The 27,174-nt window shown below is 43.1% G+C and overlaps 1 protein-coding gene across 4 annotated transcripts; it reads right to left on the minus strand.

The window, feature by feature from the left end:
* Positions 1-1,520: 1,520 nt before the first annotated feature.
* Positions 1,521-26,108, minus strand: ctif (CBP80/20-dependent translation initiation factor). 4 transcript variants are annotated; one of them, XM_061293375.1, is made up of 15 exons: positions 25,892-26,108; positions 25,439-25,527; positions 24,215-24,358; positions 22,476-22,697; positions 21,855-21,926; positions 21,642-21,764; positions 21,470-21,543; positions 21,192-21,296; positions 21,001-21,079; positions 15,446-15,522; positions 10,505-11,012; positions 9,798-10,091; positions 8,750-8,905; positions 5,229-5,282; positions 1,521-5,110 (listed from the first exon to the last, which is right to left on the minus strand). In XM_061293375.1, exons 3-15 carry the CDS (start codon positions 24,257-24,259, stop codon positions 4,895-4,897), a joined length of 2,025 nt encoding a protein of 674 aa, XP_061149359.1. In that variant the 5' UTR covers positions 24,260-24,358; positions 25,439-25,527; positions 25,892-26,108; the 3' UTR covers positions 1,521-4,894. The 4 variants fall into 4 exon arrangements, with proteins under 4 accessions (XP_061149359.1, XP_061149361.1, XP_061149358.1 ...); XM_061293377.1 differs by lacking the exon at positions 25,439-25,527 and having other exon boundaries at positions 22,476-22,698; positions 24,228-24,358; XM_061293374.1 differs by lacking the exon at positions 25,439-25,527.
* Between the last annotated feature and the right edge of the window lie 1,066 nt (positions 26,109-27,174).

Genomic DNA, 27,174 nt, shown 5'->3' on the forward strand with positions numbered 1-27,174 from the left:
AAACAACATACGATTAAAATACCGAAACAGAATAATAATAAGAAAAGTCACTCTTTGGTGAAACTAACCAACTAATGTTTACCTAACTGACTGACTAACTAACTAAATACACGTGGAAAATGACGCTATCCAGGGTAATGATTTAGATTGCGCTACTGCTCTACCGCTGAGATGGAGAAGTCCAGAGGTCGAGATGGATGCGGCTGGGAGCCCAGAGTTATTGATTTTTCTCAGAGAAGAGTGTTTCTGCAGCCGTAACATCTTGAGAGAAGCTTCTATGTCTTTTTAACTTTACTTTATTTTCAACAATGTGTGCCCTCTGTGACCTCCATGCAGGCCAACAGTTTTTACTTACCCAGTGCATGGAACCGCATGCTTGAACAGGAACAGGAACGTTAAGGTGTCGCTGACCATCAATAGGGATTCAAACCGCTTCAAAAGTGTTTCATCAACCAAGACACCAAGTTGATTGCATGTCATGACATGTGAAGAAATTGACAATAAAGCAGACTTTGACTTGATAATACTCAAGAGACAACTGAACTGTATTGCAATACTAAAATTGTATTTTTGTCAAATATTTTTTTTTGACAGTTAGTAAATGCTAACTTAAAATGCATGACCCCATAGACCCAATGATTGTACTGTACATGTTTACCCCATGGGTCGCAAGGCACACATTATGAAAGTTTTAGCAGGTAGAAAACTTTGACGCTCCAAGTACAGAGCTGACCTCAGACCCCTGACTTCTTCAAGCATCATCAGAAAGCATTTCGAATCAATAAGGTTCTTGCACGGTGGAATAAGGGAAATACAAGGTGATGCCAGGATGAATGTGCAGACCTCTGTGACCTTTGTAACATTAGCTATCTTCAACATTTTGCTTATAATCAACAGCACAATATCACAGTTATGTTGCTCGTATCCGTTCAACCCAATAAGAATGTTTGAAGAAGCTTTTTTTTTTTTTGCAAGACCAATCATATCTGCGTTAGACCATCCTTTGATTTCATTAACCTAACCTCATAAAGCCTTTAAACCCAATAAGGATCTTGTTTGACAGCGCAATAATCCTTAAAAGTTTAAAATAGCTTTTTCGGTGCTTGAGGTCTGACTAGAAGCGGAGTTATCCTAGTATAGAACAGCCGAGGACAAATATTTTGACATTTTTGGACACTCGAGCATTGCCTGTACTGGACTATTCAAGCGCGATAAAGTCCAAGGACGCAGGCAGAATTACCACTCAGAAGTGTCGCGTGCCCGATGTGTGACGCCGTAACGGCCGGCATGTAAATGAGGCTTGCATTGTTATCAAAATTACCCACCATGGTGCCGCGTTTGTCACCCGCTTCTATTGCTAATGACCCTGGAAACAATGTGAGCGTCTGCCTTTTTGTTTTCATAGAATCACAAAGAAAAACAACTTTGTTTTTCACCATATCTTTTTGTCCTGGGTTTCCCCCCCCCCCCCACACCTCCCCACAAGTTCTGGAAAAGAAAAAGCACAACAGACAACCAAGTGGGCCCCCAAGCATTTAAGTTTTAATATTCATGACAATATGCAAACCATGTTGGGAGGAGGGAGGGGTCGAGTGGGGTCCACGGCACAGACTCCTCACCTCGCACTTTTTTTGCATAACAAAAACTTGCGTTGGTAACTAAACCACAGTAATCGCATTACTTACACCCTCCCCTGCAAGCTAGGTATTACAACAGTTTCACAAGTCTTTTTTCCATCCGCATATATAAATGAGCTTAACTTAAATAGAAAGCTAGAAATAAAAACAAGACGGGAAAACGAGTAACCGTCATCATGACATCATCATCCAAGCGATGGCGTTTCTATTACACGTAATCGGAATTCTTGATGCAAGACAGAGCAAATAATAATACAAAAAGACAAAACACGCAATGCGTAAGCACAAGCATGTGCATTCGGGGTGCAAGGGTACTTGACGTCACATGCTAAGCTATTGGCTAAATCTAGCTAGCTATAAGGCTGGATTCATTTGGCTTTTGGGCTACACGTCGCTCTTCAATTTATGATAAGGCACTAAAAATAACGTAAAAAAAAGGTCATTTGTTGGCCTAAACTGGCGTGGAACTGAGACGTCTTTGTACCATTGCACTCCTTTGTGTTACTGTGTCCGGGCTCACATCATTCGGAAGGACAGTGACCCAACGAATCGCAAAGGCCGTCCAAATTTGAAGCAATTTTACAAGTTTATTCTTGTAATCTTAATTATTTCTCCTGTAACATACATTGATCTTACCACTATTTGGTAGCTTTCATTTTTTTTTCTTGCAACATCCAACATTTTCCTGGAACATCATGACTACTCAGTCACAGCAATTACTTTCTGTAATATTACAACTTATTCATTATGATTGCTTAATATCTTGTTGTAAAATTGTCATTTTTTTACCTGTAACTTTATTGTTATATTACAACTGTTTTGCAGCTTAGTGACTTCTCTAATTTTATTACAACCTCTTTTGTTTCCCTTAATGTTACAATTTTATTTTCGGGAAGGTTCGTGCAATAGGTAGACAATTTCCTAGCGTTGCGATTTTTTTTTTCTTCCCTCAAATATTTACAATTTAATTCTTTACGACTCTGGGGAAAAAAAAGACTTCATGCTTGTCATTACAAAAACTATTTTTTATCCCTATAACTTTGTCACAAACATGTAGCATTACAACCTTTTTGTTATAACTAATATTTGTTATAACTAATTGTGGTCACCCCTTTGTCGTAAAAACTAAATAGAGCGGCACAGGTTTTGACGCTCAATGTATTAATTCTTCTCCCAACCTTAAAACGTCAGTTGAAAATATGTGGTACTCGTAATGCTAACGTGTAGCCACCTTGCATCATGACGTAAAATGTTGGTGGCCACGACCGTAACATCTACGACGGCTGGTCAAAGAGCAATGGGTCCTTCCGAGGATGCAACCCCTGAATTGTGTGTATTCACAAAAGAAAACGCTTCCCGGTAGAAATGTTTTGGGTGCTTTCCGTAACATTTCTTTTTCTAACTTCAATTGTTTTCCTTTTAAATACTTGCAAATATATTCAACGCAAGATCACAGAGAGCCCATTCACAAATGCTACATAACGGATCATAGTGTACATTAGCTTCACAGATATACGTACATAAATGTGTTGAGATTTTTGGGCTATTCTTCAAAATACACAGGTTAATGTCAGCACTCCTCAAAAAAAATAAAAACCGTCAAATAGTGTCAATGTTGAACACACCAAATTCACAGCAAAGGATGGATGTCAGCTGCACTTCATTTGCCATCCCCCCCATTTTTTCCTATTTTCTTTTTCCCTATACAAACATTTTCTTTTGAGCTCAACAAAAATTTCCTCTCACTGCAAGGATGATTCCTATCCATCCGTTTGTTTTGTTTAAAGCAAACCGCCTCAGAACAGTGCTAACAACTCAAACTCAAATGTGCAACGAGGTCCTCTGCTAGATCTCATACATGCGTACGTACATTTTGAAAAACAAAATTGTACGCTAAGGAGTGTTAGTGCCACACTGAAAAGGGGGTAAAAAAAATGATACCAGAGTAGTGGATGCAGAGTTCTTACGTTTAAACTTGTGTGAATTTTGAGATTCATTCATTTTAAGTCTGCTTTTATTTTATATTACAAATTTGCGTGACATCACGGCTGTAGTCGTGAGACAATTTGATAGAGAACTTCGTTATGAGTATTTTGTTGAATAAAAAAATAAAAAATAAAAAAGATCAAAATAAACATTACAATATTCATAATGTCACAATGAAATATTCCTTGGAACATTACACTTTCATTTTGAAAACACTTGACTTTTTACACAATTATTTGCATCAATTTTTCTCACTTTCCTACATTTGCATATCATTAGACAATAAATTTGCCTGCAAGTTTATGTTGTGCCTTTACAACATGTCTTTCCTATTACAACCTCAATTTGCTATTATAATTTTTTTTGAAGCATTTAATGTGTAGTTTTTCAAATTGATTCTTTTTTTACAACTTCCGTCTCCTACAATAACTACTTTGCGATATTCTTAACTCAAATGCAACTTGTAATTACGCACCATTCCAAAATTCATTCTTATATTATCACAACTTTTTTTCTCATAAAGTTAGCAATTATTACTTTTCAGTGTGTCACTAACACATTTTTTTTTTAAATAAGACATTCAAATCAAATGCTTAGAATAAATACATGTAAAAAAAAACGGTTATTATGAATGTGGATGTGCACGGCTTGCGAGACAAAAACAAAAGGTTTAACGGCATTATGTGTTTTTTTATAATGCTCCTCTAATGCTGACGACCCCCCTCGTTTCCTCTTTTCCATCGGGGAGCGTGGTGGCGGGCTGCCGTGCACGTGTGTCTAAGTGTTGATTGTGTGTTTTTGTATGTGTGTGTCACAAGGGCTCAAGCCGCCATCTGCCACCCTACTCTAGCCAGCCTGATCCTTATCCCGAGCCCAGCCTGGCCCAGCAGGCCCGCTGTCTCATCCCTACAAAAAAGGCTTCCTGCTAAGGGAGGGAGACAAAGGGTGTGTGGGGGGGGAGTTATGGGGGTTGCTGTAGGCGTGCTGGAGTCCCGCCGCGAGACCTCCTGACCCGGGGGTCCCTGCGGAGGGGAGCGCAGACGGCGCAGACAGACAGCGCCATGTCTGCTCCCTGCCTCCATTTTCTGTCTTTTATCAGCCACGAGGGCTGGAGGATGGAATGGGAGGAGGGGGCGGATGACAATGAAGAGCCAAGCGCGCCCCCCCCCAACCCCTATTAACATTTTGACTCCCAACGGACAAGCTGCTGTCCTACGCTGCCCCTAGTGGCCCAGACACCTTTACCAAGAGTCCAGAAAGAAACATGACGTCTAGGTTGTAAGCTTATGGATGGTTCGGTTATAGTACTGAGTGGTGAGAGCTTCCAGGGGACTCCAGCGGTGGGCGTGGAGCTCCACTACCTCCATTAGGAGCGAGCGGCTTAGGGGCGACTCGGCCGGACTTAGCATCTTGTCGCGCACGGCTGCGAGCAGCTCCGTCATCATCTCGGGCAGCTGCTCCTCCAAGAGGCGCCCGACGCTCTGCAGCTTGAATCAAAATTTAAAATGCCATTTAAACTCGGTAAAATACTATTTGAAGTGTAGAATATTTCTTTGTATTGGTGTCTATAGTGTCTTATGGTATGTAACTGGCTGGCTGTTTTACCTCCATGGAGAAGCACAGCACGGCGTCCTCCTTGACGTCTTTGGACTGCAGCAGCTACATGGAACAAGAACAGACGCGGTGCCAATTTAGATCAGGACCGATACAGGCGTAGCCACATTGCGCTGACATCCAGTGTGGTGAGGACGTCCAGGAGGTAACGAGGGCAGAAGCAACTACTGTGCTGAATAAGATTCATTTCAAGTTCTTTTAAAAGTTGCAGCAAACTTTAGCCCAGCAGCGTTTGCGAGCTAATTTTAGCGATCAAGATAGGATGTGTGTAAAGCGTGTCTATAATTTTTGATACCTGTAAATGTATTCTACTTTGTGAAAAGAAATGTCATGAAAACGACGATTATACGGTAGGAGCAACTATATCCCAACTGTCATCTAACGCCTTGAGGCGTCACCTTCTCAGCACGCGTGGACGGACACTGTGACAGCGTGACGATCTCACACAAGCCGGAGCTTCTCCTAATGAGTTCTCTGGGGAATCTTGCGTAGACGTTTAACTTAAATACAGTCATTAATCATCAATTGTTCTCTGATAGATTCTGCTTTTTTTTTTTTTTTTTGCTTTGTTTAAAGTGGAAACAAAGTTTCACAGCATCTCCTGACAAGCCAGGAGTTGTTTGCCTGCTTGCTGTTATACAACCAAGCCGCCGAGAAAATTCCCTTCAGAAACCTCTTGTGATTCCCATTTGTCCCCCCCCCCTCCCCCTCACTAATCCACCCACCTGTATTGAAAATATTTTTTGATCAGAAACATGAAAGTTGGACCGCTGTGATTTTCTGCAAATGTGAGTGAGTGAGCATCTAGATTCATGCCAACGTTTCTGTCGTCACGGATCAAACGTTGCGCGTGTTTGACAAACGAATGACATGTCGCTAATGGCTTTGTCGAAGAACGACGAGATGGGATGCGGCAATTTCGCGCTGACACGTTTGTGTTTCATCGTTATACAAATAACACATACTCATGCGGAGAGCGTTAGAAGTTGGAAGACTTCAAATGGGCTTCCAATCGTTGCATAGCAACACTATTTCTGGCATCGGGACATGTGATCCCGCCTCTTTCATCGAGTATTAGTGTTTTTCCATCACATCCACTCCACTCAAGTGTACTAAAAGAACATAACGGACACTTCATTAGGTACACGCCTACTAATTCAGGACACCCCCCCAAAGCATAATGTCGCAAAAAGTGGAAATTCGGTTAGTTACCTACGACCATCTCGTGCAGGGGAATTTAATTATTTTTTTTCCTATCACCAGATGTTGCTGTCTGGCATAGAGGGATGAACAGATGCATCATTTGTAATTATTAATTTATTTTATGACCGCTTATCTTAAATTCCATAATTTCCGATGCTTAGTGCATGAGAAGCGTCGAGAGGCTAAATTGTGGCGACTTCACCATAATAACATACCTGGGCCACAAGGCCCCGAGCATCCTACAGTTCCTGGCCAAGAAAAACATCACAAGCAACTCACTCCAACTGTCCTCTGGGTGATTTTTTTTTTCCTCTTACCCAAGCTACAGGGGTCATGAAGGGACCCACTTTGAAGAAGTGGGCGGACATCATGTAGCTATGTATCCTCGGTTTCGATGAAGCGTTGATGCTAGCTACACGGCGGCAACTCAAAATGCTAACCGGGTACCAACTGGTCTTGGCGAAGGCTCAATCAATAACAAGTAGTCATGCAGTGAAAAATTAAGTATGTGTGTGTGCGTGTGCGCGTGTGTGCCCTCAGTTGTGTACTTATACTTCAGTGAGCTACATTCAAATGCCCAGCTTCAATAAACAATGAGTTTTTCGGCAGAAACAAGTTTCCTCTGAAAGCTTATGCATCTAAAGAAGCAAAACAAATCCTTTGAACGTTTTTTTTTTTTTCTTCCCCTCAGTTCGTCTACACAACAACAGGCTATGTGCATCAATTAATCAAGCGTGTATTTGAGCCGACCGCAAGGGGAAGTTGTTTCGGTTCCGTGTTTTTGCTGCGGCAACATGCTGATACTTGATGAATAATTCAGAGACAAATATCCCTTTCTCAGTGATGTTCTGCTGTGTACGCTCTGAGGAAAAATGTACACAACTTAGCGGGGAAAAGTATTGCTTAGCCTTTCTTCAAACGTCATCCAAAAGCAGACGATTAATCTTCTAAGGCTGCGTTTACGCTACACAAGTCAAATGACATGCATGGTTTATGGGGATTGATATAACGCCTTAACCCGCATTTGGCATTTTGGGGGTGTTTCTTTGCCGTTGTACACTACGCAACTATTACAAGAGTGGCGCTTAATTTATTCACGTTGCTCCCGGTAGCATCTTCCTGCAGGTGCCGCCGCTAATGAAAAAGCCACTGTGTGGCATCTGCACTAAATGGATGAGCGCTTGGCACCCGCTTGGTGGTCATAGCGGAGCACTTAGCGGCCAATAAGCAGATATTTCCCCCGGGGGTGACAACAAAATAGAAGCGGGCACCAGGTGTTTGAATGGAAACGGATGCTAATGTGGCTAACAACACTTTTGCTTGGTCGACTTTAAATGTCAGTTAGCATGTTCTATATACAGAACGGATTAACTCATTTTTTTGTTTTTCTTGTCGGGGAAATTGGTAGTTCCTGATCTGTTCTACCTTGTGCTGCACATTGAGGTAAATTCATGCAGTTCTTTTGCCTGTCACGTTGCGAGTCAACTTCCTGTACAGCAAATTCCGACCTGACCGCAGTCTCTCCCCCCAGCTTCCCCTCACCCCCACTTCCTACTTTCAAAGCCCCACAGGTCGCCTTCTGTATGGCGGTTGCTCCGCTGCGGTGACCTAACCTATAGTTTCTATGGATACCGAGAAGATCATGCGTAAGGCGGCGTGGCCTGCTGATGAGAGTCAAACCCTTGGTCGTGCGCTCTCCTGGAAACGGTGGCGTACTGGCGGGTTGCGCCACGAACAGAAAAACCATTGCGGTGTGTAGCGTCTAGACGGGGTCAGGGCGGAAAACAGGAAACTCAACTTGCATGGTGCAATATGCACTTAAGTGCTTTCTTCTTATTGGAAACATGTGGAGGGAGGTGATTTACTGTAAATGGGACCGTTTTAAATGTGAGATTTGAGTGAGTTTACAAATTCTGTGACAAATGCCCAAAGGATCAAGAATTATGCCATGTTTAAAGTATTTCTGTACTACTGAAATTATTCCTGTTCCGATTTACTATTGTTGTGTACTTGAGTCCATCTGTAAGCACAACATTTTGATGTGCACTGCTAATGTTAACTTCTCATGCTAACTAGTTAGCTTCCTCATGTTTGTCACTTATGATTCAAAGTCATGGTGGGCGACGGGTCAACAAAGTGACCAACATTTGTTTCAATCGATCAATAAAAACATTTAAGTACTCGTGCTCCTAATCACGTTCATCACCTCAAAACCTTGCATGTCAGGCCCGTCATAAACCAAGCAACCCCCTGTGCTGCATGTGTGAGTTATGTGTTGCGCAACAAACCATTCCGATGACAATACACACCTCTCGCAGGCAAGTGTAGATGGGACACACCAAGACTCTAAAAGGCTCCCAAGAGCTGCTCCTCATTGTCCCAAACACCTCGCAGAGGAAAGTGATGAACCCCAACCACACCTCCACGTCCGACCGCTGCAGCTCTTCACGGCGAACAAAGTCCTTCTGCGGAAAACAGGGAGTACATTTTTTGATGAATTCCTGCACCCACCACTGTGAAATCTGACATTTCGCTCTAATAACATGCATGCATACGATAAAGCATTAGCCCTCAAGTCAAGCGGAGGTGATAAGTTGGGAGGGAAAGGCCAAGCTCTCTTAAAGATGACAATCGACGTCTCGGCGACTAATGAGCGGAGTGGTCGCGCAATAATTGTCGCCCGTATTAACACAGGCGAGTCTTGAAATAATACCATTAAGCAGGGCCGCCTTTGTGAATGCACGTGTGGCATTTACAGTGGTGTGAAGCTAAATGTCAAAATGTCAGGAACAGAAAGGTGAATAAGGAGGACAAGAATGGAAATAAAGTTTGTTCTAAACTCCAGTTTCAACGCAGAAAAATAAATGCCGTTGGCCGGTCCTTCAGCCGTCATGATCCCAGCGCTTCCCCATGCCATCGTCTCTTCTCACCCACAACGCCACGGGCCACTGCCTCAATACAAGTCCATCGCCCATCCCCCCCCCCCCCCAAACGACTCACCCAGGGCAGAAAAGTGTCCTGAAGTGGTCGACTGAGACGAACACATCCACGCTGTCTTCATGTGACATTGAAAGGGCCAAATGTTATCTTGCCTCCACGCCAGGTTACCCTCCACTTACTCCCACTGCACTTTCTTCTTTATTTTTTGGGTTAGATTGAACTCAAAATTGAGGTTTTACTAATCTAAGGAGGCAGGAAATGCATTTACAAGAGAATTTGTTTGCTAGTGTGAAATCGACAGTTGATTAATCGTGTCTGAAATGTTCGCGCGGACGCCATTTTAATTATCTGACTGTAGGATGCTGTTTTATTTTACGGAAGGACGCGGATCTCCGAGTGACAGCATCTGAGGATTACCTGCAACAAGTTGAGAAGCAGGGACCTGAACTTGGTCCCGTCCACCATAAAGAGCGCCATTTTGTCACACAGCTTGGCGGCGGTGGCGGCAAAACTCCGGTCCGAAACGCCTTTGTCGTAGATGGTGCCGACGACTTGAGTCAGGGATTCTTCGGAGCGCGCTGAACTCTGCGCCTCCACCATGAAGGAGGCCAGCTGCTCTTCCACGCCGCTGCTGTTGCTCCTCATGCTGTTGAGCAGTCTCAGCAGGCGGTCCATGCTGGGTGTGCCCAACACCTCCGCCAGCGCCTCCTCCTGGGGAAACACAGGAGTTGACTGCTTAACAGTCCAATTCAAACCTGCAAACTCTACAAAGGAAAACCAGAACCAAGAGCTGAACCTTAGAACTGTGAGGCAGACGTGCAAACCACTATTGCACCGTGTTGCCCTTCTTTAAGTTGACGGGAAAAAAAAAACGTTGAGCTTTTCAGGTAAATTGAGTAAAGCGGCTCAAGAGGCGTCACTGAAGATGAATGTTCATAAATTGTGGTGTTGCTGTCTGAGCAGCCAGAGACCACAGCTGAGTCATGCAAGAGTTGAGTCAAATAAAAAAAACAACTAAAGCACCGTGATGTGTGTGGTAAAAAAAGAAAGGAGCCTGCAATCACAAGCACAAAGTCTTGATTAGCTTAATAGTCAAGGACAGGAAGTAAGCCGCTTTTCTGTACCTTGTCCTTTAGTCTCCTCTGCAGCCTCTCCTTGGATGACTGCAGCAAGCTGATTGGGGGCTCCCTGGACTGGCCCCGGCCAGGCCAGCCGGGGCTTTCTTTGCCAGCTGTCACGTCTGACAAGGCGTTGGTGTCCAGCGCTGACTCAGCCTTGGGAAAGTCGGCGGGGCTCTCGCAGTCCCGAGGCACCTCCATCTGTCGTGTGTGCTTGTCGCTTGTGACTTTTACATTCTCTGTCTCTTTGGTTCCTCTCAGAGGCAGTCCTCTGTCGGTACCAGCGGGGTTCTGTTGTCCCGGACCTTTCTGATTTGGATGCCAGCGTCGGTTCTGGTTGTACCCGTGCGGGGTTCCGCCCTGACGTTGCCCATGTCCGCCTTGATACTGGCGAGGCGATCTGCCGTTGTTTCTGTTGTCTCCTGCTTCTGTTGGGCTGGGTGACTGCTGATCCCAGTGGTGTTGCGGTGATGGAGACTGGTTCTTACTTCCTCCCTGAGCTCGTTGTTGTCTCCTGGAATGAGAAGTTCTGTAAAGACGAGCTTGGTTGTGATGTAACATCATGACTACCAATCCGCCACCATTAATGTAACGCCGCTTACATGTGGGATATACGGTGAGTTCTTTCACCCCCGCATCGTTCTGTCCTAGTGCTGTACGACCTTCGTGTGCTTTACGAGCCACTGACATATGGTCCGGGAGATTAAACACGTTGGCACCGAGCGGCTGACCTATTATCTACCTCGGCCTAAACATGAGCAAACGCAACCAGCCATTGCTTTTGCTCAGCCATCTCCATTTTGTTGAAGACGCAGCTCCATCTCCCACTTGCTTTTACTTTTATTAAGTCACATGACCTCGCTCGCATTATTCTCCTAATAGTAGGCAAAGGTTACTTATTTGCAACTCCAATTTAGCCCAAAATGTTCTACCAAACCGTATAATTTCAACCAGCAAAAGTCCACTGGCGTAATGCTAGAATAAGCATAGCAAAAATGCTAGGATAAGTCACAAATTCTCACAACTCTATACAACTCTACACGCGAGTAAAATGTGTACTCATTTCTGGCTTGAGTCAAATACAAAATATAAAAGAGGCTTTTAAAGAGGCCGTACTCAAGAGTAACACAAAAGGCCGTTAAAAAAATTGTTACAAGATCAACGACTTTGCCGTGAGTTCCATCGTTCCCCACGGAAGCTTGACCCTTAGCCTTGAAAAAATGTGGCCAAAAAGAAAAACAAAGGAATGAATAGAAGCTAAACATGTACTTGGTAAGTTTTTAAATGAATACCCAGCAAGTTTGGAAAAGTCTAAGAGGTGACTATTCAAAGGACTGACTAACTTCCTTATCAGACATCAAACAGTCTTGTGTTTCAGAAATTTGCTTACTTTTAAGTATTCCTCCTCTTTATAAAAGCGCCAGCCTGAATAAATGCAAATGCATTATATTTATAGGCCTCTTTATATGCATTCATTGAGTGCACGTCCTTTCTAGCACCTCGGCTCCACTCTCCCAGGGAGGTTGGGAGACAGTTCATCTGGTGGTGAGCAAACAAATGCCTCAAATATTCAGCATCTTTCGAGACGGATCTTCATTGCGATGAGCGCCTGCGCTTTTCTTCACCTCCCTCAACAAAGTGGCGGATACAAAGCCGCTTTTCAAGGCTGCGATATTTCCAACGGGCTTTTACGTGACTAATCCCGATCGGTCTAAATGCTGACTGACAGAAATGGCAAGATTGGGTTTAATGGGGCTAAAGAGGTCGAGGTATTTGGAATCTACGGTGGTGCCACGCGCTGCTCATCGGAGACGTCGTGAAAGTTGAGCAGGACACAATATCTGGCTCACGCTAATGATTAATTTGATCTTTATGACAGCTGTTAGTAGAAGCTCACGTCTCGTAAACCTTTCCCCAAAGCGCCCGAGGCGAGGGGGTGAAAATGAGACGGTAATAAAACGTTAATCATATTTAATGACGACGGAGCTCGGTGGCGGCGTCGCTCGCGCCGACCGTCCATCAGTCGCATCACTGGCGGGGAGTTTGCGAGGAAGATGTAACAACTGAGGCGGGTGATAAGCATTCCGTCGCCTACACGCAAACCAAGTTGTCTCCGAAGCCATCAGCAAATTAAATAGAAAAGTATTTTCAGCATAATGTGTTTTGTAGCTTCAGTGTTGTCATCATAATTAACTTGTTTGATGTTGTCTGAGATGATGGGGGTTTTCTTGCAAAACCTCATCAAGATAAAATGAACCACAGCAATCCTAAATTGGATCAGTACCACATTGGAAATGCAGATACATGAATGTTATTAAGAATTGCGCATTATTCAAAGAGAAAATATCAAATGGTGGCCAGTTTTTATGTCTCTTGTCTTGTAATGGACAGCGTTTTACTGAATATTTTCAAATGCAATTGTGCTTGTTTTTTCAGGCTAAAAAAAAAAAAAAAAAAAAAAAAAAAATTCCACGAGAAAAACCTTTGCTTTTTTGGCTGGCAATCAACATTCCATATTCTGAAAAGCAGCAAGATGTTTTCCTTCCAAAACAAAATTAAGCTCATGATGCATGCTTTTTACTGGAGAGCAGCATTATGTGGTCTTCCCTGGTCCAAGACTAACCTGGCGTAGACGTGTCGTGTCCCCCCAGACCGGTGGGCAGAAGTACGGTTAATTGCTGGCTGTGATCTACTGCTCTAGATGCAGGAAAGGATAGGTGCGCCACAGTGTGGGTGAACGCAAGGATGGAGACATGCATAGATGAGGAGTGCATGAAGTGAAAATATATATATATATTTTTTTTTTTTAAAGGAGAAGATTATTTTATAGGAGAGGCAAGCAAGGAGGCAAAAAGGAGACATAAAACTACAGGTTGAACACAATATCATTTGACCAACATGCAGAGAACTAGAGGAAATGAAGGTTGCTATGGCGACTGAAGAAATGAACATGGATAGATGCTGGTTGGATTTTGGCAATCGATCAGCGTTGCCGCTATTGGTGACCATTGCTTGACCCAGACAAATTTAATGACCCAGGCGCGGTGGGGAGAGCCATGCAGACAGTCAATAATATCAATGACCACAGCTGCAAACTGACCACTCCGCACATTGGGATTTAATGGCGTGTGGGAATTGCCTTACAAAACGGAACGGCCTCAATGTTAGAGGGTCTTACTTGGGATTATGAAGAATAAATCTATTTAATTTATGAAAGAAAATAAGGATGAAAGTTGTCAACCTATTTCACTCCAAAGTAGGTGCTGGCCACAGAACTGGTGATTAATAAGAACGCCATGAATGAAGTACGGGGGAAAAAAAAAAAAAAACAATCGTGCAAAGCCGAGCGAGTGCAGATGTGCAACAGCACCACAACAGTGAAATGTTTGAGAATTGAGAAAGGAGCATATTGAGTCGTACTTTGCCCCTTCTCTGCAAGCAGCACATTCCAGTAAATCACAACTAATTTCAGCTCTGCTTGACGTGCCTTCTAAAGTCGAAACACATGTCGTGCCTGCCTCCCCTTCACTTCTCTTACTAGACAGTGTTTCGCCTTATGGAGCACCACCACGTGTAGATCATATAGCACACTTGCTAAATCATAGACATTCGAACAAAACGCATGTGGGAGTAGTTACCACTTGTATTATCACCAATAACCTGCAAAAGTGGGTGGGTGGGGGGTCAGTGAAACTTCTGATATTGTTGTCTGTCAAATTGATTTGTTTGGACTTCAAATCCACAAAAACAGACCCGCATCCGTGCCAGAGTCAAACGGCTACCAACATCAAACATTTATTTACTACAGGCAATATTTAAAGTAAAATTTCATATTTCTAATGTTTTCTATTAAAATAAAAAAAGAAAACTAGTAAAGGGAGTTATGTGCCTAACCGACTGACTAGAGCGAATGTCTTATGGTTATGATTGGTTAGTTGAGTCCGATTGTTCTAAGCGGCCATGACAGAGGCGTGTATCGCTTCTGTCGCTGTGCTCTAGCAGCATTTTTCATCTTTGTCATCCATCATAACTTCCTGTGATACAATCGGGGGAAAAAAGCAAAGATGAGATTTTTTTTCATGTCGGTGCGTGATTTTTCAAGGCATATTTTTGGTTGGATTCCAAATGGAGGTCATTGCACTTCAGAGGTTCCACTGTAGTTTAGACGACATTTTTTCCTTGTTATGACTCGACCATACAGAAAAGTCTTTGGTTGTGTGGTTTGAGTACTATTTGATTATAAATTAGAATAGGTATGCTTTGACACGAGCCTGCAAGACGCGGCCGATCGCTCGTCAGAAAAAGCTAAGTGCCGGAACGATAAATTAACTTAAAGATGAAAACAAACGGGTCTTGTTGGAGGCGGTGCATCAACTGCACACACTCAAGGATAATTGTCTGCTTGGAAATATTCCCTTTTTCCTCCTATATTTAATTCCTTTGTGCAAAATCCAGAACACAGCTGATTATTTGCTGTACTTTGTGTTGTCCATTTGGTACTTAACTATGGGTAATGTAATTTTTCCGACCAAAAACACTAATATTTTTCTTTTGCCGGTTGCTTAGCAACCCGAGAACAATTTTCCAGTGACATCAGGGCAGGCAGCGAGAGAATCGGGTTCCCACCGGCCCGTCCTCCACTCTCAAGAAGCTGCTTTCAATGAAGTCGCAAATCAGATTTCATTGTGTATACAAGAAGAGCAGACGTGCCAGCACAAACTTGCAGAACGGAATCAAAATGAAGTATGGTTTAAAAGTTTAAGAAAAAAGTGAAAACTTGAATGTGTCTGTTTTATTACTTGTCTGCAGTCTGCATTCCTGCGCGGACATTATTTGGCAGACGAGAGCTGTTAAGGCCAAAAGGGTTGGCTGCTTGACATGTGACTTCATCGCATTCAAACTTTCCCCCAGGAGTGTGTGCGTGTGCGGACTTCCATGCGTCATTACCGTCGGTCGTTCCTCTTGCGTCGGAAGAGCTTTTTGGTGTGCGCAATCTCAGCCTCATTAGGAAGGGGTGGGAAGACCTGAAAGAAACAAATCATAGAGGCGGCTGATGTCAAGACCGACAAAGTGCGCAAGATGACTGCGTACAAAAAATGGCATACAAGTAAAATTGCATAGCTGGTGACATCATCCAAGACCTTTTTGCCCGAGGGTCTGCTTTCAGTTGAATAGCAAGTACTTGGATTTATTCTTCCCATCGATTCTATTTGGTAAAACAGACAGTTTGTTTGCATTTCCATCGGCAAAGGTTGTCAGCGGTTGGACCCAGGAACCAAGTTTGGGCACGACAAGTGGAAACACATTGAATAACAGTGAGACCGTGCAGACTGTACATAAACAGCCCTTGTTACATTTAATCTCATCACATACACTTTGGACTAAGGCATTGTGAAATTTGCGGGAAGGGGGGGGGGGGGGGGGGTGTCTTGTAATCATCCAGCTCTATCTGTGAAACATCAGCACTGCCAGTCAAACGGCACGCTTCCAGCAACACTTTGCATCAATGCGTGTCGTTACCATGGTTACACATCAGCCTGTAACTCGTGCTGGCGACTTAGAGCACGTCCACTTACAGTACTGGTGGCCGATACAAAACCTCAATAAACTGCTGCGTTTACCCTTGTCCTCTGGCAAACGTGGCAGATTAGATATGAGGAGCTCTGTGTTCTGATCATCAACCTACATCTTAGCCCTGGACTTTATGGACCAACCCCTTCAACCTTGCCCTGGTTATGGTTGCGGCTCTTAAAAGCGACGGTCAATGGCAGGACGTTATTTTGTGGAGGTCAAACATACATCATCCTCATCATCATTGTCATTCAGACAGCCTTGATGAGTGGTCTGAATGCCGAGTCGGCACATTCTGGCCTCTGGAAGTGCAACAGAGATGCAATAGTGATACTTTATTAGCTATGTAATTAACATCCACGCCGTCAATGTAATATTGATGTAATTTTTTTTAAATTATTTTTTCATTTATGTGTAAATTGACGCATCAGGGCTGTTAAAAGACAAACCCTGCCTTTGCCTTTTTTGTACAGAAACTCTTCAACACAACGGGGCTGGAGAAGCGAATCACGCACGACATTGAGTCCCTATGAGCGGATGCTGCGAGAATTCCTAGAAAAATCAAACAGCCCGCCCATGATAGCGAGACGGCACATCTTATGAAGTCACCTAGCGCAAAGGAAACGACGGAGGCTAGATAACGGCCTCGCTTTAACTCACTGTATTGAAATATCCTCGGCCTATGGAGAAAGGTCACGATCTCATTATAATTGTTGGTCGTTACATTAGAATGGACGCCGCTTTGCTCGAGGATGAGGGATGAAGAACAAGGAAGGAAGCAGGAAATGTGAATAGAAACAAGACGAAGCGTTCTACATGACTTTCGCGCAAGAGCGCAAAAAAACAAAATGAGGCACATTGTCTTTTCCGTGCCTTCAAGTGGAACGACAATTCTGGCATCATTTCGGAGCACCCCATTGTTTCACTCTCTCTCTCTCTCATCTTATTTATGTTGCCGGGGAACGCGGCCAAAAGTGATAAATATAAAAATGCCCCAGGAGTGGCGTTACAGGACAGGTTGTTGAGAGCACTGAGGGTTGGGAGGAGAAGTAATGCAGCAATGACAACATGAGAGATTGTAAATTTGAGGCTGGGAGCATATAAAAGCTGGAGGGAGGGACAGTAAAGTACAACATTTTTTCCCACATTCCCACATGGATGAATGATCCTTCTTTCAAACTACAAATGAGCTGCACCCCATAAAAATCACATCTACTTGCACAAAGGTGCATATAAAAAGAACACCGGTGTTGTGTTTAAAAACAGCATGTGTTCTAGATGGTTAAATTGTGCTTGGGGCAAATGTTTAAAATTATATATATTTTTTTCATTTACAGAATATTTTTAAACTTCATCTTTAGTACAGTTGAAAAATTATTTAGTTTTTCTTTAAGATTTAATCTGTATGACTGCCATACAGTAAAAGGAATAAAAAAAAAAAATAAAAGATGATCTTCCAAAATGATTCTTCTGGTAATTTTAGAGCATTTTATAGCACAAATACTACTTTTATCTAAAAAAAAAACCTTGAGGAATATACATTTTCATCTCAAAAACCTTGAATGTTCTTTCTTGCCTCGCTTTTTTTTTTTTAGTTTTTCCAGGTAATGCCCTCAGCCCTCAGGAAATCCAGCCATAGCTATATAGCTTCAATCGCTCATTTTTTGCTTGCTATGAGAAATGTTACTCAAAATTATGAAGAGATCAAAGACAATTTGACGGGCAGCACTTGACGTGTAATCAGAAAATCAAGGTCGACAGCCAACCGCTGTTGGTGTCAACGGAAAGTCAAACTTGCACTTTACGTTTCATGTCGAGGCGGAGTCAATCTCAGTTTTTTTTTTTTTTTTTTTAATGGCTTTTTTTTTTTTTTTAAAAACAACAACAAAAAAATCCCTGGAGTATAGAATTCCCCGTAGCGCTGGATTTTCTCATTGTTTGCTGATCGCTACTCGCTACCTTTTGAGCTAACGCTGTAAACGACGCTCGCCTGCAGTACAGAAAGGGGGAGATTTGCAGCCATCACAGTCACACCCTTAAAAATGCTGCATTCAAAACAACCCAAATTGGGTCGAAAATTAGACCGAACCAGGAAGTTGGGTTCATTTGACCCAACCTTGGGTTATTTTGTAAAACCCAGGAAATCTGTTCAAATTAAACCAAATTCCTGGTTTGGTCCAGTTTTTAGTCCAGTAGATTTGAGGATGCAGGTACAGTGGGTGATAGGAGGTGAAAAAATGTGAGGTCCTAACAGCCACATCTCAATAAATAGATCTGAGGCCGGTGGTACAGTGGAGCGCCGACAGATAGACAGCAAAGCAGCCAGTGATCTGGATGCAGGCGTAGTTGGGGCTATTGTGGTATCAAAGTGTCGTTGGGCGGGGTGTTCGGGGACCGTCATACCGTATAGAAATGGAATTGTGCAATACCCACCACTACAGCGCCACTTCCCAGGTGACTTCAATCACACGCGCGCGCAGAGTTATACAGTACAGTCAGTGTTACACTGACAGCTGGCTCATCATGTCGGATGAATCAAAGCTTCAGGCTTGTGCTCTCAGGTTTGCTTTAAGGGGCGTTTACGTGAAAATACAAAAGTACAAGATGTTTTAAACCTGTTCCCAGGTGGCTTACTATCTGAAGATTAGTTACATTATCGATTACTTGTTGATAATCATTGCAGCTCTCGTCTAATAAGAAGCACGTATCTTCAAATTTTGGGCTGTGGCTAAGGTGGGAAAAGACCAAAGGGTCGCACTGCAGAAGTGACCAGCGCATAGTTAACATAGCGCAGGATCAAGAGCAGGGACAATAGCAGGAAAGAGACCACAGGGTGGGGGGGCTACCGGTCACCGTGACCCCCCCGACCCCTCCCTGGATTTTGATCCGCCGCCCACCAACATTTGAAGGATGTGGTGAACTGCGAAAGATGTCAAGTGGAGCGCAGGGAGGGAGAAAGAAGGAGATGTCAAATACCAAGTGCGATGGGAGATGAAGTCAGATGGTGGGAAGAGCAGGAACATGAAAGAAACGGCAGAAGGTAAAGACTGTCGGTGGAATGCAGTTGACAGCTGGCAGACACACTGCCACAAAGAGTCCAGCCCAAGCGCTACCTCCTCCCCCGCCCACCCCGAGGTCCATTTCCCGGCCCAAGTCCTGCTCGGCTGCACGTACGCGTCCACGCACAGGGGCCAGGCAGTCTGCGACACATCTCAGCTCCGGGCTGCCGCTTTGTTCCCGGGCCAGAGAGCGGATATGTCCTCAATGACTGCTCTCACCTAACCTTCCCTTTCTGCTGCCTTTCATTCTTCTAATTGCCCCCCCCCCCACCCTAGACAGGGCCATACAACAACACTGCTCATTCCTAACAGGGAGGAGGAGACAAAAAAAAAAAACAGCGTGTCTGTGTGGTCATTTGAAATTGAAGGTTACTGTATGTTTTCCATGGCGTGGCTTTGTGCGAAACTTCCAGGCAACCGTTTTTCATAATTATGGTCCTGGGCCAACTAGGTATTTCCTCTAACCCTCTATGCTGTGACTGTGAAACAAAAAAGGCATAATTATAAATGACCACACAATACCCACCCCCCCCCCCCCCCTCGGCAAAAACAAGTTTCATCCATAGTTGGCATGGTGATAAATCGTTTAGCACACCGATTAATAAAGAAAAACAGACACGGCGCTCAATAATGAGAGAAAACGAGAGTCATTCTCCAGTGAGCGCCTATGAAGAAGGTTATTTGCAATTAGTTATTTACAGACTGCTCCATAAATGATGATATTAGTGAAAAAGATTGCGAGTGTCATTGTCTTGAGCCAAATTAATTAGAGTTAGGTCATTTTAATTGCTGTAAATGACATCGTTGGTATTCAGGTTTACACATTTTCTGACAATCAGCTCTTCATTAGTTTTACATTTTGGTTCCTTGGGAAATTGTGTGTCTGGATAACTGTTTTGAGTTTGAGACAATTTTGGCACACCGATCTTATGCACACGTGAGGTCAGCCCCAGCTTCCATGAAGAACTGAAAACGGCGTTCTTGGCTCGTGATCTATACAAAGAGGAAGCCATCCTTAAAGGTGCGAGCGGGCCAGTCTTGGCTCAAATTGCTACTGTGCATAAAGGCACCGGTGACACTGAGGCCGCGAGGGGAAGGAAAGGGGAGCCAGTGGAAGACGTTCTGTCTCGGCCAGAAGGGAAGGAAGAGTGGGTGACATTTTTGAATAGGGATTACCCGCTTGAAACCCCGGCCAAACACAAATCACTTTTGGGAAAACACAATACTCGGTGTCTGACGATAGTAGTAACACATCTGCAAAAGCAGTTTTATCATTTGTTAACACTATCTTCAGGAAGACATCTTGAAAAGACACTCACAGGAATAAACAGTATCTGTGCAAAGGAGCAAAGGTAACTAAATCGCTTTGTGGGTATACGTTTGATTAAAATTAACATTTTGTTTGGTTCCATAAACTACTTGGCAATAGAACTCCTTAATTCCAAATACAAATAATGTGCAAAAGCGCATTACTTTAAAAAAAGGAAGGTCCAGTGATTCTTGTTCCCTTTTTTTTTTTTTTTTTATCAAAAGCTAGTATATATTTGTTTAAAATATCCATCAGCATACAGCAACTGAAACACTCGTTATTAGGAATCATGGGAAATGTTTCAAAATGTGGAGGAAAAAAACGCCCATGTTAAATGGACCTCTGCTAATGTAGTACATACATAAACCCACTAGGTAGCAGTGGTGCGTTTTGGAGCAGTGGGCAACGCAGTTCAGCAATGAGCCACAAGATGTCACTAGAGGCTTATTTATATTCAGCCTTTTTTCTCCTGGCGGTTTGAACATGTGCTTAGGATATTGAAATAAATGATTATATCTCTACATTTGAAAGAAAAAAGAAAACAAAGAAATGAAGCAACTCACAGAGCAAAGATGGGGCAGGAACTTCTCTATGTCAGTTAAGTCTAAGCCATCGTCTTCCTCAAACTTATTCTTGCTCATTCTGAAACATAGGGAGAAAAAAAGAACGGACACCATCAAGGTTGGCATCAAGGAGTACATGGCAATATGAAACGAACCCGACCAGATTTTGAACACAAAATGGCCAATCGTACCCTTCGCGGTCGATGTGCGGCAGGTGCTTTGGCATAGCCCTTGTGTGTTTCCTGTGGAAATGACTGAAGTCGAGCTTCTCCGGCTGCACATCCCAACCTGTACCCCTGCAACCCACAGACAAACATTTTTGACCACTTTAAGGCTTTACCTCTTCGGTATTAAAAGCACTGACATCGTTGGGAACAAAGTTGTTTTGATAAGTTCCAGTACGATCGCCATGAATGATGATGCTGAAATCAGGAGCAGGTTGGGGGAGGATAAGGAGCAAAACACGTACCCACGCGAGTCCATTGTGTTAGCCGCCCATATGTCTGTGCCCAGGATGTCAAAGGCCACATCTTTGTTTCCATTCTACAACGGAAACAACAGAAAGGGAAAACCGTGAGATACATCGTCAGTATGTGACATTCTGTATCCTAAAAATACAGACGTATGTTTTGAGCTGGCACCTTGGTGGACCCTTTGAACTGATTGTTTCGACCCCTGCTGCCAGACCGAGAGCCGGAACCCGGTCTAGACCCGGAACTGGGCCTGGAACTTGAGCTGCCGTTACTGCTGTGCTCCCATTCATCCTGCAGGGAAGGTAAAAACAAATGTTTTTATTTTTACCCTTATAAGGGGAGAGGACCAACTCCAAAACTACAGAACAAACACACACTTACTGGTTTGGAGGAATTTCTCCCCTGTGATGATGTCCAGCTGTCATCTTTGTAGTCATTGCAGTTGTCTGTCCACTGGAAAAATGAAACAACAAAGAGGATGGATGTTACTGGAATTAGAAAAATAGCCTAACTGCTGGTGTGGTTTTGTAAATACAATCACGTACACACATCAATTAAGAATAAATAAACTTTAACCACGGGTTGAATTGAAATCTTATTAATTTGGACTTCCACCAAACAAATAGCCACACAAATTGTAAAGAGAGTAAAATCTCCAGTCAGCTCGAATCATCATCACCAATCAAGATTCGCACAAAACTGCTGAACAAGAAAAGAAAAAAAAAAAAAAAACATTAAATGCAAGAACTAATTTTGTAAAAAAAATAATAATAATAAATTCCCACAAAAATTAACTCAGTTAAAGTTTGTTCTGCATATTTCAGATACACAAAAATATTTTCCAACCACCTCAACAGTTTTTTTGTGTGCTGTTGCTGTTAATAATACCTCATCGACAAATGACTTTGCCCATTTTAAAAATATGGCACAAAGGTTTTTCCAACTCTGGACTTGTCATTGTTAAAGCCTCAATGTCATTCATCTAAGAAACATTTTGCTAACCTGTGGCACCTTGCCGCCATCGTCCAGATCCAAGTCTCCGTCACCCTTGTCCCCTAGCAGCCCTTGCACCTGGTACTCCAGCACGTAGCTGTCAATGAAGCGCTCCAGCTCCTCGATCTCCTGCGAGCGTGTGCTGCCGGCCTCGGATGACGCCGACGCCACCGATGAGCTCTCCATGACAACCGAGACGGCGGCAGGTGGGCAGTGAGGAGAGGAAAGTGACCTATGAGGGGAAAGATTGTGAGAGCAAAGTCAGCATCAGCAGCAAAAAAAATGTTCCCACTAACTGTATCAAAACAACGGCTCTTACCTGATGATCTGACTAAAACGCATCACATCACTACTGTCAACCAGCACCCACATATGCACCATCTTTTCACAACAACCTGATCTTTTAACTACATCAAAACCCTCACGCACCACTCCGCTACTGTCACCACCCTCACTAGCTTTTCACTGTTTGCTTTTCCGTCTCATTTCCCCGCCACTTCACCTACTCTCCCGTCAGGGTTGTGATCACCTGACCCCCTGGCCCTCGCCGCTAAGCTCCGATTACATCACAGCTTTGATCGGCCGCCATGCAAAGAGGATTTATCCCCATGGAGCGCGCCGGGAGCTTTCTACCGATGCCTGGTGATTCGCTGGGAAGTCCTCTGCGTTAGTCTGGCTAAAAGCCTGGTAGTTATGGACCAGAAGTTTGACAACATTTGAAATGAGTGGCAAAGATTCACCTAAGCTACATATTAATAGTCAATCATTAGCATTTTTGTATAGACTCGATATTCTTACTGACTGCCTAGTTGGATGTCCTTGGCATGTACGCTACAATAACGGCCGCAGGACAAACTGCAACCAATTGATATTGACCCATCCATTAATTAAATCCGATTCGCAAACGGTGCGGTTTGCTTTTAGCGTTGCACCGCATAACAACTCAGTCACTTGTCTGGTATCCTTTAGACGCCAGTGGTTACACAACAAGCAGACATAAAGAAGCATAAGCCTGGAGCTAAAACTGCGGGAATGCAAGGCAGGGTTCCCACCACATACCGTGAAGGCGGCTAATGCATCTAATCTGGTCTACTACAGACTGGCTGTCTTAATTATTTACGCCGAATTTGGTGTTGTCTATTTCTGAAAGCAGGGTCACATCAAGGGTTGTTGCTGTCCTCCACCAAGTCTCGAGATTGAGGCAATGGGAATCACAATTTTGCTCAATATTTGGTAAAGCTTCTTGCGTACAATCACTTTAATTTACATTTTGTAACTTACATTTAAATGATTGTACTTGTGGCCACTCGTATTGCTTTCATTTCATTAAGAGTTGAACGAGCTGAAAATGTGAAGGGCTAAAGAGCAGCCTGAATACAATACCATGGGACAAAAAGCAAAATGGGGGGGGGGGGCAGACTAGTTTGCGGATGGCGATGCTTGCATACGTTTGTGTACACAATAGTCCATTGTCTCCGGGCACAGTGATGACCTGACGAGAGAGCAGTGTGCATTGTGTAAGCACTGGCAGTACAACTATTGACATGTAGCGCACACCCAGTTACAAAAACTGATGCCTTTATAATGTAGTAGTTCAGTGCCACGAGTGGCTGTCGATGGGTTGCACCATGAATTTATTTAGCCACAGATAAAAAGTCAACTATAATAAGACCACAATGAGTATGGGGCTTCGCTTAGCTTAAGGCCTTGAGCTCTTAAGTGAGTGCTAGGGTGTTAAACGTCACACCCTTTTTGTCAAACCTTTCTGGTATTCCCTTGCACACAGGTTTCATCACACCGGTGTGACGCCTCTGATGTCACCGAGTTTTAGATATTGTTCAAAATTGCTGGGTTGACTTTGTCCCCCTCATTCCTTCTCGTCGCCATTTATTCTGAAAAAGAGATACAAAAAAAAAGAAGTAGGAGAATGTTGTTTCTATAGTTTCATGCGCTGCCACAATCCCGCCAGATTTTGGTGCATATTTTATCCACATTAGCACATCAGACTGAAAGACAGATAATAGAATTCAATTTCTGTGTGAATTCACAAATCGTGGAAGAGAGGGAGAACGCTTTTCGCTCATTCAAAAGCACACTTTGACCTCTGAGGACAGAAGATCAGTAGGCAGCAGCACTCAACCCAGACCCAAATGTCAGCAGAATCCCTAAAGCTGAACACAATGGCACCCCCCCCCCCCCAAAAAAAAACAATAGCAATGGAAATAGAGTTAACTCCAGGTTCAAACTGTTAACCAAAATGTGAACAAATAATCAAACTAACTTCAACCCACAGCACACAAACATTTCATTCAACACTGAACTGAAGATGGATCTATAATCATTATAAATGTAATATGAACTTCAACTTGATCCTGTCACTAAAATGAATTTACACTGCAGGTCCAAATGTCCAATTATGATTCAATGCAGTGGTCCCACGTATGATAACGCAAAATCACATTACACAAATGTGAATATCCGTTGCCATGGTGAAAGCCAAATTGTAGCACAAACAAAAATTATATAGCGTCACTGATCATCCACATACAGCCTTAGATGCTGAGGATCTTTAATGGGCGACATGCAGTCGCACGTACACATTCCATTTACCTGCTGTAGTAATTCCGTTGTAATAAGAATCCAAAGAATGTTTCAAGAGGAGAGTTCATATTTTAGACAGATGACGGTTGGGTGTTGGATTGGGAGCACACCGCTGAATTTTTACTGTTTGCCCAGTTAAGTTGCTATCAAATAAATTCAATAAAGCAAATAGAAGAAAAATAAACAATGGCCATCAAGACAGTGTCCTTGTCTCTGCTCTGCCGTAACCACGCCCATATTGCCCGAGAGGCTATATTGTAGCAGAAGTGAGGAACACGTCTTTATCCCTTAACTATCTGGCAACAATTATGGCTAGATACAAGTCATCAAAGCAACAACAACGACACCATCACAAAAGACAAATATATCACCTTCATTTTTAATTGCAGGCCTGGGAAGCCTGATCCTGAGGTCCGCCACAACATCACTTAGCCACGAGCTTTAGCATTCCACATCACATCTTCATCACCACCAACAACAACAACAAAAAAACACGAAAATGTCAACTACAATTACGGTGTCCACACATCACGAAACACACGACGGCAAAACCCACGCCCATAGTGAGTCCACCAACGCGAGGAACACAACAATGCTGACCTGACGCCAACTTTGCGGCTAACCGGCCGGCTAATGCTAACAACCACAAGACAACAAGAGAACGCGTTTAGGTTTTAAAACCACATTATTAATCTTACGGAAAATGTCAAAGCATAAGAACACTCCATGAAAAAGACATTTAAGATGTCAGCCATTTTATGTGTCTTTCTTTTTTGCACTGACAACGACAAACACAAACGGTTTATAATGAGATTAATGCTTACCCCGAATTGAGGTGTCTCTAAAACCCGGGTTCACCACCTTGTTCAAACACACTCATGACGCGGCACGATTTATGCGTTCATGAGTGTGTTTGTTTAAAAGAAAATAAATTTATAAAAAGCGGGAGCCGGTTAGCAATGGGGTTAACGACAACGTAGAAAATCCGGAGGGGTAAAAGGGAATGCAGGAATGTGACGTCTGGTCCGGTTTGCTGGCAGCGATGACACGTGCAAGCCGGAGCGGGTGCATCATGGGAAATGTAGTCAATGTACAAAAGCAGCGCTTGCGGACAAAAGGTATGCATTAATTTTCAGTGAACGAGAGTGAACGAATCACTTCCTACAGTGATTCGTTCTTTCTTCAGTTCATATGACTTCAACTGTCAGTGCCGAATCCTTTGAGTGAACTGATTCTAAAGACCCAGTTCACCTAAAAGAACTGGAATGCACATCACTAACTGGAAATGAACTGCATAAAAATATGTATCATGAAAAATTATATTTTTTTCACAGGCATGCATTTCTTCAAAATACAGCTTTGGTTCAATCAATTTTGTTAGATAAAATGGAAAATAAATTACGTTCATCCCTATAAATTACAGGTCAGTCCATTTAATTGCCATGAAGGGTTTCCTGTCATTTTGCAAAGCTAACTGCAATAATTCTACAACATACACAAGTTACAAGTCGGCATTTTATTATATACTGTGCATGGTATTAATGTTCTGTATCCAATTAATTTCACTGTAGTATTTTATCTAAAGTATTACATTTATTTCATTATCATGTTATTTGATACACTATTTCAAACAAATGTGCATTATTACATTTGTACTAAACTTCATTGCAAATTTGTAATTTAGGATAGACCTCTTTGGATTGTGCAGGTATACCTAATAAAGTGGTAGATGAGGCGTAACAGCAAAAAAGAAATGCTGCACACCATGCTGCAAATCATGACCCCTTGTGGACGCTATTAAAAGTGAAGCTTGCGCAAAATAAATTGAGATGTAAGCGCCAACACTTTAGTCAACAATCATTTGTAGTTACTTGGGAGGTAGTAAGTCGATAAAGACGTAAAATGTCAGTAAGCCAAAGTACCCACAGAGAACTCAAGCAAGCGCAGGGAGACCATACAAAGCCCTATCGGATTCAAACCTTCAACCTCACAACTGTGCGTCGGATGCACAAACCACTAGCCCTTCATAGTAAACGAGCACTGTAGATAAAATATATGCATGACATAGAAATATCTATTTTTCCTTGGTCCTCAGGCTTGAGGAATG

This window comes from Syngnathus typhle, linkage group LG12 (genome assembly GCF_033458585.1).
Source record: "Syngnathus typhle isolate RoL2023-S1 ecotype Sweden linkage group LG12, RoL_Styp_1.0, whole genome shotgun sequence".
NCBI lineage: Eukaryota > Metazoa > Chordata > Actinopteri > Syngnathiformes > Syngnathidae > Syngnathus > Syngnathus typhle.